This window comes from Meles meles, chromosome 1, assembly GCF_922984935.1.
Source record: "Meles meles chromosome 1, mMelMel3.1 paternal haplotype, whole genome shotgun sequence".
NCBI lineage: Eukaryota > Metazoa > Chordata > Mammalia > Carnivora > Mustelidae > Meles > Meles meles.
The window spans coordinates 122355623-122369353 of NC_060066.1; the positions used below are offsets into that span (position 1 = coordinate 122355623).

General features: G+C 37.5%; 1 protein-coding gene across 10 annotated transcripts in view; it reads left to right on the forward strand.

The window, feature by feature from the left end:
• Window positions 1-13731, forward strand: part of WDR47 (WD repeat domain 47) — a 70816-nt gene that overhangs the window by 15613 nt on the left and 41472 nt on the right. For 7 of the 10 annotated variants that reach the window (XM_046024700.1, XM_046024719.1, XM_046024710.1 and 4 more), the window contains exons 1-4: window positions 150-167; window positions 2299-2336; window positions 7366-7532; window positions 9903-9986. In XM_046024700.1, the coding sequence (XP_045880656.1) occupies window positions 7375-7532; window positions 9903-9986 (242 nt within the window). In that variant the 5' untranslated portion in view covers window positions 150-167; window positions 2299-2336; window positions 7366-7374. Of the gene's footprint in view, window positions 1-149; window positions 168-2295; window positions 2337-7365; window positions 7533-9902; window positions 9987-13731 lie in introns of those variants that run through there. The other 3 variants (XM_046024731.1, XM_046024729.1, XM_046024730.1) reach the window with 3 other exon arrangements.

Sequence of the window (13731 nt, forward strand, 5' to 3'; positions counted from 1 at the left end):
GACAGTCATTTTTATCAATTTTGTCTTCTTTTCCCCAAAGATATTTTATGCATATACACAACATTTAGTTTGTTAATTGAATTTTTTTCTTTTTATAGCTATGTTAAGCTGCACCTGCTTTAAAGATAATTTGGTCTGTAGGCCAAAATTATTCACAGTTCCAGAAGGTAAATTAGAATAATTGATGAATAGAGCACAGCTGTCAACAATAAGAAGGGACACATTATACATCCATGTCACAAACGTTAGCTGATTAGCAGACATGACAGAGTTTTGCAATTAGAAGGACTTTTGTTTGCTTATTTTCTTTCCTCTTATTAAACTGACCTTATAGATTAGAGACTTATAATTATTCCAGGCTTTTTCCCACTAAGAATTTATGTATACTTTCTTGTTATTGAAATGTGACTTAAAGCAAATTATAAAACTTGAAAGGAAATCATAGAAATTACCCAAACTAACCCTATTGTTTTTTTTTTTTGTTTTGTTTTGTTTGTTTTTTTTTTTAGATTTTATTTATTTATTTGACAGACAGAGATCACAAGTAGGCAGAGAGGCAGGCAGAGAGAGAGAGAGGAGGAAGCAGGCTGTCCGCAGAGCAGAGAGCCCGATGCGGGGCTCGATCCCAGAACCCTGGGATCATGACCCGAGCCGAAGGCAGAGGCTTTAACCCACTGAGCCACCCAGGCGCCCCAACCCTATTGTTTTATGTATGAAGAAATTGAAGCCTGTAGAGATTGACTTGCAACATCACAAAGGCCAGACATTTACAGTTACAAATTTTTAGAATGCTATTTTTTTTTAAGATTTTATTTATTTATTTGACAGAGATCACAAGTAGGCAGAGAGGCAGGCAGAGAGAGAGGAGGAAGCAGGCTCCCTGCTGAGCAGAGCCCGATGTGGGGCTCTATCCCAGGACCGTGAGATCATGACCTGAGCCGAAGGCAGAAGCTTAAACCACTGAGCCACCCAGGCGCCCCTAGAATGCTATTTTATTAAAAAGATAGGTAACAAATTGTCCATTTTTTAAAAGATTCTTAAAAATTTATTTGAGAGAGAGAGCACGAGTGCGGGGGAGGAGCAGAGGGAGAGGGAGAAGTGGAGCCCAACCTCCCTGGGCTCAATCCCAGGACCTGAGATCATGACCTGAGTGGAAGGCAGATGCTCAACCCACTGAGCCACGCAGGTGCCCCCTTTTCTCCATTTTTTAAAGGAAAGGTACAGTCCTAGTTTGTATTATGTCCTAGTTTGGTATTATATTAAAAGTCTTCCTAGTACTTCATTTCCTTATCTGCTATTTTGCCTGTAAACAGGAATGGTAAGGCAGTGTTATTCATTGTTAGGCACTCTGTAATACTCAGAAGATTAAAGAGAGTGGTTTTTATTGGGTGGGATGGAGTTGGAGATTAATGGAGCCTTAAGTACTCTTTTCTTGACCATAAAATTTATAATGGCTGTACCTTGATTCCTTTAATCTCATACTTGTAAATCATTCTTAGCTTTGTGCATTTTTCTTCCTTCCTAATCTGTATTATAAGTTAGTGAAGGAACACTTCAAATGTTCCTCTTTGCAAAGGAACATTTAAATCATATCTATTTATATTTGATTAGAAAGCTACCACTGATATTTTTTCATGAAACTTTTTCCATATCCCTGTATAGAAATATATATAGAAGTGAATTTATTTATGTTAACATTAGTTCTTTTTTTCTTAACATTTTATCTTTAATCTTAGATTTCTAAAAATAATTTTATTTCTTGCCCCTTAATATATTCTTCAATGTTATTTGAGTAAGATAGGAATCAGTATGAGTATAAAGACCTCATTTGGAATTTAGTTTCTGTAGATATTATATTTAAGTACTGAAATACTAACGACCTTTCAACTGGTGTCCAGATGTACTCATTATTAAAGAAAACTTATTTCCTTATTCACCTAGTCCAGAGGTGAATATAAGCAAAAACTAATTTCTTTTTTTTTTTTTTTAAGATTTTATTTTTTTGACAGACAGAGATTACAAGTAGGCAGAGAGGCAGGCAGAGAGAGAGAGAGGAGGAAGCAGGCTCCCAGCCAAGCAGAGAGCCTGATGCGGGGCTCGATCCCAGGACCCTGGGATCATGACCTGAGCTGAATGCAGAGGCTTTAACCAGCTGAGCCACCCAGGCGCCCCGCAAAAATTAATTTCTTAAAGGAAAATCCATAAAGATGTTTTTGTGATTTCTTTATATGTAAATTTATCATTTATTATAAAAATACTGAAACATTCTGATTTTGTTTTGTTTTCTGATTTCAGTAGAACACCCTTTATTGTTGGCCCTACATAAATTCTGCCTGGTGAGTAATTGTTCACATGTACCATGGACTGATGTGTCTACATAAGGTATTGTCAGAGCTGACTTTAGCTAAATAAAGGGCCAAAACTTTATCCTTTCATTTTTTCTTTGTTGTTGTTTTTTAAGATTTTATTGATTTATTTGAGAGAGAGAGGGCTCACAAGCACAAGCAGGGGAGAGGGGCCGAGGAAGAGGGAGAAGCAGACTCCTCACTGAGCAGGGACCTGAAACAAAACCAAGAATTGGACCCTCAATCCACTGAGCCACCCAGGCACCCCTCCATCCTTTTGAATGGCTTTTAGAATAGTAGGAAAGAAAATAATTCACTCTGTACCTTTTTAGAGACATTTCTTCATTAATTGCATCTTAAATTATTCAACTAACATTTGTTGAACACTTAACATACTGTGCGTTTAATTTTTTTTCGAGGTTTTATTTATTTATTGACAGAGATCACAAGTAGGCAGAGAGGCAGGCAGAGAGGAGGGGAAGCAGGCTCCCTGCTGAGCAGAGAGCCTGATGCGGCTAGATCCCCGGACCCTGGGATCATGACCTGAGCCGAAGGCAGAGGCTTAACCCACTGAGCCACCCAGGCGCCCCTGTGCATCTCATTTAAAAAGATAATTTTAGTTGTTTCTAAGCCAGTTAACTCTGTTTCATATCTCCCCTGAGGATGGGGGATGAAACACTTATTATTTTTTAGATTTTTATTTACTTGTCAGAGAGGGAGCACGAGCAGGGGAAGCTGCTGGCTGAGGGAGAAGCAGGCTCCCTGCCGAGCAGGGAGTCCAGTGTGGGACTCAGTCTCAGGATTCTGGGATCATGACCTGAGTCGAAGGCAGATTCTTTTTTTTTTTTTTAAACGTTTTTTTTTTTTTTAATATTTTATTTATTTATTTGACAGAGAGAGATCACAAGTAGATAGAGAGGCAGGCAGAGAGAGAGAGAGAGGGAAGCAGGCTCCCTGCTGAGCAGAGAGCCCGATGCGGGACTCGATCCGAGGACCCTGAGATCATGACCTGAGCTGAAGGCAGTGGCTTAACCCACTGAGCCACCCAGGCGCCCTGAAGGCAGATTCTTAACCAACTGAGCCACCCAGGCATCCCATGAAGCATTTATTATTGAATTCTTTTCTTCTGAATTAGAGAAAAATTCTAGCTTTGTGGGGATTAATAGTTTGAAATTAAAAATATATATGAATTCTGTTTTTATATCTTATCTTTAAAACTCATAATGTACTTAATTTCTAAATTTTATAGCTAGGATTTGGGGAGCCTCTACAAATGTTTCAGTAACAGAATAAGATGTAATCATCAAGCATATATCTATGTTTGTTTTAGTTAAAGATTTTATTTGAGAGAGAGCACAAACCTGGGAAGGGCAGAGGGACAGGGAGAGGCAGACAAGTGGGGAGACGCTGACATGGGTCTGGATCCCAGGATCCCAGGATTCTGAGATCATGACCTGAGCTGAAGGCAGCCACTTCCCTGAATAAGCCACCCTGGTCCTTTTTTACCTATGTTTTATTTTTTTAAATTATTTATTTACTTATTTATTTTTAACAAATACCTTTTTTTTTTTTAAAAGATTTTATTTATTTGTTTGACAGACAGAGATCACAAGTAGGCAGAGAGGCAGGCAGAGAGAGAGAGAGGAGGAAGCAGGCTGCCCGCTGAGCAGAGAGCCCAATCTGGGATTGATGCCAGGACCCTGAGATCATGACCTGAGCTGAAGGCAGAGGCTTTAACCCACTGAGCCACCCAGGCGCCCCTTTACCTATGTTTTATATTATATCCAACAATAGTGAATTTTATAAGAATTAAAATTCTGGGTTAGGTGGTTAAAATACTATACTATTCTACTAAGAATTTCACAGTCTAGAATTAAAGCTTGTCTTTTTAAAAATCCTGACCTTGGGGCGTCTGGGTGGCTCAGTGGATTAAGCCGCTGCCTTCGGCTCGGGTCATGATCTCAGGGTCCTGGGATCGAGCCCCGCATTGGGCTCTCTGCTCCGTGGGGAGCCTGCTTCCTCCTCTCTCTCTGCCTGCCTCTCTGCCTACTTGTGATCTCTCTCTGTCAAATAAATAAATAAAATCTTTAAAAAAAAAAAAAAATCCTGACCAATTCTATGTTAATTAGGAAACATTTTCTCTATCTAAAATTTAAATGTAAAGTCAATGTAAAATATGTATTTGTAAGAATGTATTTATTTAATAATCGGAAATGATGGCAGCATTAAACTTATAGTTATGATTTAGAGTGGGACTATTGCCATAGATTCATAGTAACTCCAGAGTTACTCCGTATTTAGACTGAATATTTAATAAATGGAGGCCTACAAAATGTTCAGCATCATTGGGTATATTGAACAGCTTTAGAAAATTACATCTCGGGGCGCCTGGGTGGCTCAGTGGGTTAAAGCCTCTGCCTTTGGCTCAGGTCATAATCCCGGGGTCCTGGGATCGAGCCCCGCATCGGGCTCTCTGCTCAGCAGGGAGCCTGTTTCCTCCTCTCTCTATCTGCCTGCCTCTCTGCCTACTTGTGATTTCTGTCTGTCAAATGAATAAAATCTTAAAAAAAAAAAGAAAAGAAAATTACATCTCAGTTCTGTACTGGGTTGTATGGTGTGCTATAAGTTAAGTCCCCTCTAAGATCTTAGAGATGGAGGGGGCAATTATTTTTCTGATCACTAAATTAGTTAAGGCCATCCTTTTTTTTTTTTTTTTAAGATTTTACTTATTTATTTGAGAGAGAGAGAGCATGAGAGCATCAGAGGGAGAAGCAGACTCCCTGCTGAACAGGTATCCCAATGAGAGACTCAATCCCAGGACTGCAGGATCATGACCTGAGGCAGTTGCTTAGCTGCCTTAGCTTGCTTAGCTGAGCCACCCAGGAGCCCCACTTAAAGCCATTCTTTCTTTTTTTTTTTTTTTTTTAAAGATTTTATTTATTTATTTGACAGAGAGAGATCATAAGTAGGCAGAGAAGCAGGCAGGGAGAGAGGCAGAAGCAGACTCCCCATTTAGCAGAGAGCCCGATGCAGGGCTCAATCCCAGGACCCTGAGATCATGACCTGACCCAAAAGCAGAGGCTTTAAACCCACTGAGCCACCCAGGCGCGCCAAGCCATTCTTTTGCTAGTAAGAATTACATGAAGATTTGGGAAATGCTAAAATCACTAATCATGCTGCTTTAGGAGTAATCTCAGGGAGGCAGTTCTGAAATGTAATTAGAATTTAGTGAAGTAGAAATATTGTTAATTTTAGTGTATCCTCTTTTGAACAAAGTCTCTTTAACAGGAGGACGGGCAGCTCAGAAGAAAGCAAAGGGAAACCCAAAGCATGTGGAACTGGGGCAGCTGCCCTGTTGAGATGTGTGTGTGTGTGTGTGTGTGTGTGTGTGTGTGTGTGTGTGTGTGTGTGTGTGTGTGTGATTCGTTTGTTTCTTGAGGCAAGCATGTCCTTATTGTTGGAGATGGATGTAGGAGATTATCTTAGTCTGATGTCATTAAATATTTGAATCATACAATTATCTTTGAATCATACAATTATCTACCCATGTTCTGTCCTTTGTTTACCCTACCATGTTCTCTAAGAGAGAAAATGTACTCATCTGATAGGAGCATTCTAGTATGCTAGACATTTATACTTCTCATTATGAAGAAGTTGATAAGTTGGAAAAAAAATTAACATGTTCGTGTACATGTATGTTTGTTTCTGTGAGCTCTGTTAAAGTGAGTTCGTCCTGTGAGAAAGATGTGCTTACAGTCTTTTTGATCTGATGATGTGTCTTTGCAGCTAATCTTACTGTTAACATGGTAGTCTTTTGTATTGCTCTGAGCCTTGACCTCTGAAAATTGCAACAAGTTAGGTCCTTTAACTTGTGTGGCCTCATCTATGAAATGATCTTCAGAATTCCTCCTACTTCTAAATCTTTATGAATTCATAACCTATGTGCTTAGTTATTTCACTGAACACTAATAGGTAATAGAAGAGATTGTAGAGAGTTGAAGTATTTTTGTTTCATGTTTAAGTTCATAGTACCAACATGACTTAAAGTAGCACTTTTTTAACCAGCCTTACTTTGTTTGGCTCCAAAGGACAAGGTGTAACATTTTACATACTGCTGCTAGACTAAGCTTCTTAAGGACAAGGCCAGTGTCTCCCAAGTATAGAACAGGGCCTATCACAGAGAAAAAGCGGTAACTGCTTATGGAATGAGTATATACCTAGAGCAAGTTATTTAGAACATAGCTAAACATGGTTATTAGTGACTTTTTACAATATTCTTCACTATGGCAAGTTTTAGGGACGTGTAAGAATAGACAGAATAATACTGTGTCAGTCCATTTGGGTTGCTGTAACAGAATACCATAGACTGGGTGGCTTATAAATAGCAGAAATTTATTGCTCACAGCTTTGGAAGCTAGAAATCTAAGACCAGAGTGTTAACATGATCAGTTCTGATGTGGTCTCTCTTTCTGGTTGCAGACGACTGTCTTATTGCATCTTTTCAAGGTAGAAGGATTGAGCTAGCTTTCTGGGGCCTCTGAAGGACACCTAATCCCACTAATCACCTCCCAAAGATTTCATATCCTAATACCATCAATTTGGAGATTAGGATTTCACCAGATTAATTTGGGAGGACACAATGTCCAAACCATAGCAAATACAAATGAACTTTCATTTACCTATTATCCCACTTCAGTAGTCAGGATTATTCTTATTTCCTCTTTATCTCCTCCCAGTCCCCTCTTGTATTGTTTTGAAGCAAATCACAGACTTTATATCATTTAATCTGTATTATCCCATTGTGTATTTCTCAAAGATAAGGACTTAAAAAAATTATAGCCATAACCTTTATTATACTTTAAAGAATGACTGATTTTGATAAAATATTAAATTAATTTCACCTCAAAATACCTGTACTAGATATTTCCAAGAAATCCCTAATGTGTAGTTTCCAGACAGTTAATAACACTTAGAAATAAGAGTAGGACTAATTTTTATTTTTGTTCTGTTTAATATTTAGGCTATCAACATGACGGCTGAAGAAACAGTGAATGTAAAAGAGGTTGAAATCATTAAGCTAATTTTAGACTTCCTGAATTCAAAGAAGCTTCACATTAGTATGTTGGCCCTTGAGAAGGAAAGTGGAGTCATAAATGGTCTATTTTCAGATGATATGCTTTTTCTGAGGTATGATTTCATTAATATTATGAGTTTTGTAGCTCTTTCAAAGAAGTGTTAAGTATTAATAAGGTAATATGTGTATCACAGGTAGATATAATCATGAGAAGGCTATATAAGTATAACTTTTAAAATTTGGTTTTTTAAAGATTTTATTTCTTTATTTAAGAGTTAGTGACAGAGATAGCGAGAGAGAGCACAAGTGGGGAAGAGAGGGAGAAGTGGCTCCCTGCTGATGAGGGAGCCTGATGTGGGGCTCGATCCCTGGACCTGGCGATCACAACTGAACTGAAGGCAGGGGCCCAACCAACTTAGCCACCCAGGTGCCCCTATAAGTATAATTTTTAAATATAATGCTTGTTTTTGTAATGGAACATTTACAAAATAATGTTCTCTAAAGAATGTTTTCAGTAGTAAGATCCAGAGGTCCATTAAAAAAAACTAGAGTCACAGCTCCCTTATGGTTGTGGTGTCATCACAGAAAATACTTGAGTAAGAGATCGGAGAATCCAGGCAGATAAAATATTTCTGCAGTGCCATTTTTTTTTTTTTTTGCCATAGAAGTGAATATAAACCTATTCATTATAGAAAATATACAAAAATGAAGAAAAATCACCCACAACCCAGACAGACTTTATACTAATAATTTTCTATACATATTTTTTAAAAACCAGCAATTCTGTTGCATTTATAATTTAGTATCCTTTATCCATTAACATCGTAAGCATTCCCTATGTTATTACAAATTTATACTATAAAAATTTTCAATTTAATTTCCTATGGTTCCTCTATTTTTAGACAAATTATTTCCAATTTATCTTAAATAAGTGTTATGTTGAGCATCTTTTATACATAGGGCTTTTTCTATATATTGGATTATTTCCTTAGAACAAGGTTCTTGGAATTGTTGAGCAAAAGGGAATTAACATATTTGCCAAAATGTGAAGCTAAATATATCCTAACTTGAATTGGATGGAAAAAGAAAAATGCAGATTGCCAGACAGAAATGTATTCTCTGCTTATGTGATGCTGAATATCCTTTGACAAAGAGTACAGATTCTTGGAGATAGCTTTTTGTGACTTGGAAAGCCTTAAAAAGATGAAGTATCCCTAAGTCATGAAAAAGGAACTTAAAAAAAAAATCTTTACTATATTAAGAGAATTTATTTAAATTGCTTGAACTTTTCTGTATTCTGTATTATGAATGTCATTTAACCCTGAGGAGCTTAGTCAATGATAATCACCAGGAACCAGTACTGAGATTATATTCTTTTGGTTCTCTTTCAAGCATTGGTACTTACTCCTGGTAATTTAGCAGGGGCTCTCAAATATGCCCCCTTGAAGAATCTGCTGGGTATTGGGTTGAAGTTTTGCTGGTCTGAGGTGAAATGCAAAGAATTGTAGAAGGGTAAATTTTTAAATTAAATGTATTCATCTTAAAGGACTCACCTTTGAAATTATGTCCTTCCTACTTTCTAAATATTAAAATGCCTATTTATAAAATGATTATGATATATATTGTGATTGCTTTTTATTAATGTTCCTTATTTGCAGATTCAAAGTTGGCAATCTGATATAGATCCTCCTGCCCATCCCTTTTAAAATTTTACTGTTCTAAAAGCCAAAAATAGGGAAATTGCTATTATAAAAGAGCAGCAATAAGAATGTCTTAAAACTTTTGAAGTTCGCATAGACCACTAAAGTAGGATGAAATCTGTTCGTATTCCTTGCTGTTTTTATTTGTAGAGTATAAATTTTAGTGTCAAATGCCTCGGAGATATAGAAATCATAGTTTAGAGCAGGATCTCATCTCTCAACCTCAGCACTAGTAACATTTTGAGCCGTATAATTCTTGGTCATGTGGGAGTGTGCAGGTTGTCATGTGCATTGTAGGATGTTTAGTAGCATCTCTGACTATACCCAGTTGATTGCCAGTAGCACCCCCCCAATTGTTAGAACCCAGAATGTTGCCAAACATTATCAGATATCTTGGGGACAAAATTGCCCCAGTAAGAACCACTGATTTAGTGAGCCTGGAGCATACTTGCACACTGGCCCCTAAGTAAGACAGAAGAGATTTAATACTGAAAGATGAATAGGAAAATAAAGGAACTTTTAGACTTAGCCCAATGTTTTTATATACATGAGAAAAACATATATTAGAATGAGAAGTGGTTGCAGATCACAAATTCTTCTCATATAGGGTACGTTGTTACAAGTAAGTTGTGAAAAATTTACTTAGAGGGGTTAAAGAACCATGTAAAATGTTAACCTCATTACAGACTTCAGACTGAAGTTTTAATGTTGTCATATTTATTCTGCTTTTAATTAGTATGAGGCAAGTTTGATAAAATGCTGGGTTTTTTTTCCTTTATATAGGCAGCTAATCCTTGATGGTCAATGGGATGAAGTTCTTCAATTCATTCAGCCTCTAGAATGTATGGAAAAATTTGATAAAAAAAGGTAAGATTTCTTCTGAAGCTTTTAATGTCTTATCACTGGTAGAGGCTTAGCAAAACAAAACAATAAACAAAATTTTAAAACAAAACTGTTAGCTTTCCTGGAAAATAGGATGCTCAATCCAATTGAGTTGTATTGAGGACAAGTTGCATGTAATTCAATTGATTGAAAATCTTATATATAAACCTACCTTTATTGACTGTGTCGGTACAAAAAGTCACAAGGGCCATATCTGAAACAGTTGTTGCTTCATAATACTATGAAGATTTTAAAGATGTCATTCTGTTGTCTCCTGGCGTCCATTATTTCTGATGAACACTTAGCTGTGTTTGTATCCTGATTCTCTTTGTTCCTTTTTTCTTTTTCTTTTCTTTCTGTCTTGTTTGGTTTTTTTTTTTTTTTTTTTTTTTGGCTGCCTTCAAGATTTTTTTTGTTTTGTTTTTTTTGCGGTAATATATAAATAACATATTAGTTTCAGGTCTACAGTACAGTGATTGGATATTTGTATATATTGTGAAATCATCACAGTAAGTCTAATTAACATTTATTCCCATACATAGTTAAAAAAACTTTTCTTTCTTGTGAGGAAGATTTTTAATGTCTCTCTTAGCAACTTTAAATGTATAGTACAGCATTATAAACCATAGTTGTCATCCTCTACATTATATCCCTATGATTTTATAACTGGAAGTTTATACCTTTGGATCCACTTCACCTTTTCTGCCCACCCTTCCAACTCCTGACTCTGGCAACAGTATTTTATCATTGGCCTTCAGCAGTTTGATTATGATGTGCTCAAGTGTGGTTTCTTTGTATTTTTCCTGCTTAGGGTTCGCTAAACTTTTTGAATGTTTATATATATTTTCATCAAATTTGGCAAGCTTTTGGCCATTACTTTAAATATTTTTTTCTGCCCTTTTCTCTTTTCCTCCTGGGACTCTATGCGGTATCAGATGATAGCTATTGTCCCACAGGACTGAGATTCTGTTCCTTTTTTTTAAAACTTTCTTTCCTCGTGTTTTCTTCAGTCTGGATTATTTCTACTGATTTACCTTCAGTGTTCACCAGTGCCTTTTTCTGCTATTAGCAGTCTGCTCATAAACAATGCATTTTTCATTTCAGATAATTGTACCTTTCCATTTCAGAATTTCCTTTATCATTTTCCTGCTGAGATATTTCCATCTGTTTACTCATTGTGACTGTATTTCCCTTTAAGTCCTCGAATATATTTATAGTCCCTATTGCTTGCTATTAGTCTTTGTTTGCTAATCCCAACTTCTAGGTCATTTTAGGCTCAACTTCTATTGATTGCCTTTTTCTTAACTACGAGTCACTTTTATTTATTTTAATAAATCTAGTCATTTTTAAAATGTCTTCTTCATATTGTGGATTCATTGCTGAGACTCTGGATTCTTTTCTTCCTTTGAAAAGTGTTGACTTTTGGGGCGCCTAGGTGGCTCAGTGGGTTAAAGCCTCTGCCTTCAGCTCAAGTCATTATCTCAGAGTCCTGGATCGAGCCCCGCTTCGGGCTCTCTGCTTGGCGGGGAGTGTGCTTCCTTCCCTTCCTCTCTCTGCCTGCCTCTCTGCCTGCTTGTGATCTCTGTCTGTCAAATAAATAAATAAAATCTTTTTAAAAAAAAGTGTTGACTTTTATTTCTGCAGACAGTTAACTTGGTTCCACTCTCACTTAATGGATGCCAGCTGAGATCTTGGTTCAGTTAATTAGGCTTCCATCTCTTGCTTTCTCTGGGCTCCTTGGAGTCCCCTTTGTATCTTCACAGTTTCAGAGATAGCCAAAGATTTGGGCTGAGTTAATATAATAGATGTTGGTGTATTTTTCGTTATAGCTTCTTTCTTTTTTTGATGTCTCCCTGCTTTTCAGCCACTCTTGCAGTACCAACCGTTTTTGCTGACTTTTCAGTAAAGTGGAACTTCAGCTTTCTGCTTGAGTTTTAGCTTACATTGTGTTGACCGGAGAGTGCTCCCAGCTGGAAGACCTTATACCCTTGAATCTTTTTTTTCCCCCTAAAGATTTTATTTGTTTATTTGTCAGCAGAGATCACAAGTAGGCAGAGAGGCAGGCGGGGTGGGGGCAGGCTCCCCACTGAGCAGAGAGCCCAATGTGGGGCTAGATCCCAGGACCCTGGGGTCGTGATTTGAGCCGAAGGCAGAGGCTTTTACCTCTGCCTCTGCCTTTTTATTTCAGTGTACTGAGCCACCCAGGTGCCCTATACCCTTGAATCTTACCCAAAGGTTCTTTTTTTCAAGGATTGACTTCCCTCTTTTGTCCATTCTTCATTCATCTGGAATAGTATTCCTTTGACTGTCTCCTGCCTTTACATAGCACACACCTGATCATCTTCCAAGAGTCAGCTCTTGGAAGACTTTCCTTATACTTCCCACCCCTTCTGATAGAATTGGTTTCACATTCCTTTGAGACCTTGCTGTACAGTGTACATATTTCATACAATTTTTTAGATGACCCTCTTTTTGAAGGCAAGGATTTGTTTTATTTTACACATATTTGCTACCATAACAATGTTGAAAGAATGACTGAAGTTTCATTATTATTGTTAGTCCGTAGAAATACTTTTTCTTTAAGGTGCTTAAGGCATCCAACATTTTTAAATTCTTAGGCAAGTCAAGTAGACTCCTCTCCCTGAAACATCTCTGTTTAAAAGTGGGTTTTTTTTTTTTTTTTTGGTTCCAAAGATTTTATTTATTTATTTGACAGACAGAGATCACAGGTAGGCAGAGAGAGAGGAGAAGCAGGCTCTCGCCAAGCAGAGAGCCCGATGTGGGGCTCCATCCCAGGACCCTGAGATCATGACCTGAGCTGAAGGCAGAGGCTTAACCCACTGAGCCACCCAGGGGCCCCCTCTGTTAAAAAATTTTAAGGTTTAGGGGCACTTGTGTGGCTCAGTCAGTTAAGCATCCAATTCTTGATCTCAGCTCAGCTCTTCATCTCAGAGTTATTGAATTCAAGCCTTGTGTTGGGCTTCATGCTGGAGCCTCCTTACAAAAAAAAAAAGTTTTAAAGTTTATGGCTATTTTATGACTTTCAGAAATGTTCATTTAAAAAAAAAAAGATTATTTATTTACTTATTTGACAGACAGACATCACAAGTAGGCAGAGAGGCAGGCAGAGAGAGAAAGAGAGGGAAGCGGACTCGCTGCTCAGCAGAGAGTCCAATGTGGGGCTCGATCCCAGGACCCTGGAATCATGACCTGAGCCAAAGGCAGAGGCTTTAACCCACTGAGCCACCCAGGTACCCCTCATATTAGATAATATTTAACATCTTCAATAAAACTTGATTTTTGTTCAGAATTAATATCGGAAGTCCTTCCTCTGAGTGTTCAATTGTATTTACTTAATTCTGAAATTATTGTAGCCTCAATGTGATAAGCTTTTAAGAATTTTGCGAGTTCTTTTTAAGCAAAGGCAGGTATAATAACTTTAAGTGTATTTGATTTATGAGACATTGGAAAATTAATTTTTCAAAAAATGTTAAAGGATTAATTAGTCCTTTGGAACAAATATAGCCTCTGTTGCTCTGGGGACTTGGGTTTCATTTCCAATCTTTGACATTTCTGTAACTCAGCTTTTTTTTTTTTAAGATTTTTTAATTTATTTGACAGACAGAGATCACAAGTAGGCAGAGAGGCAGGTAGAGAGAGAGGAAGGGAAGCAGATTCCCTGCCAAGCAGAGAGCCCGATGCGGGGCTCGATCCCAGGACCCTGGGACGA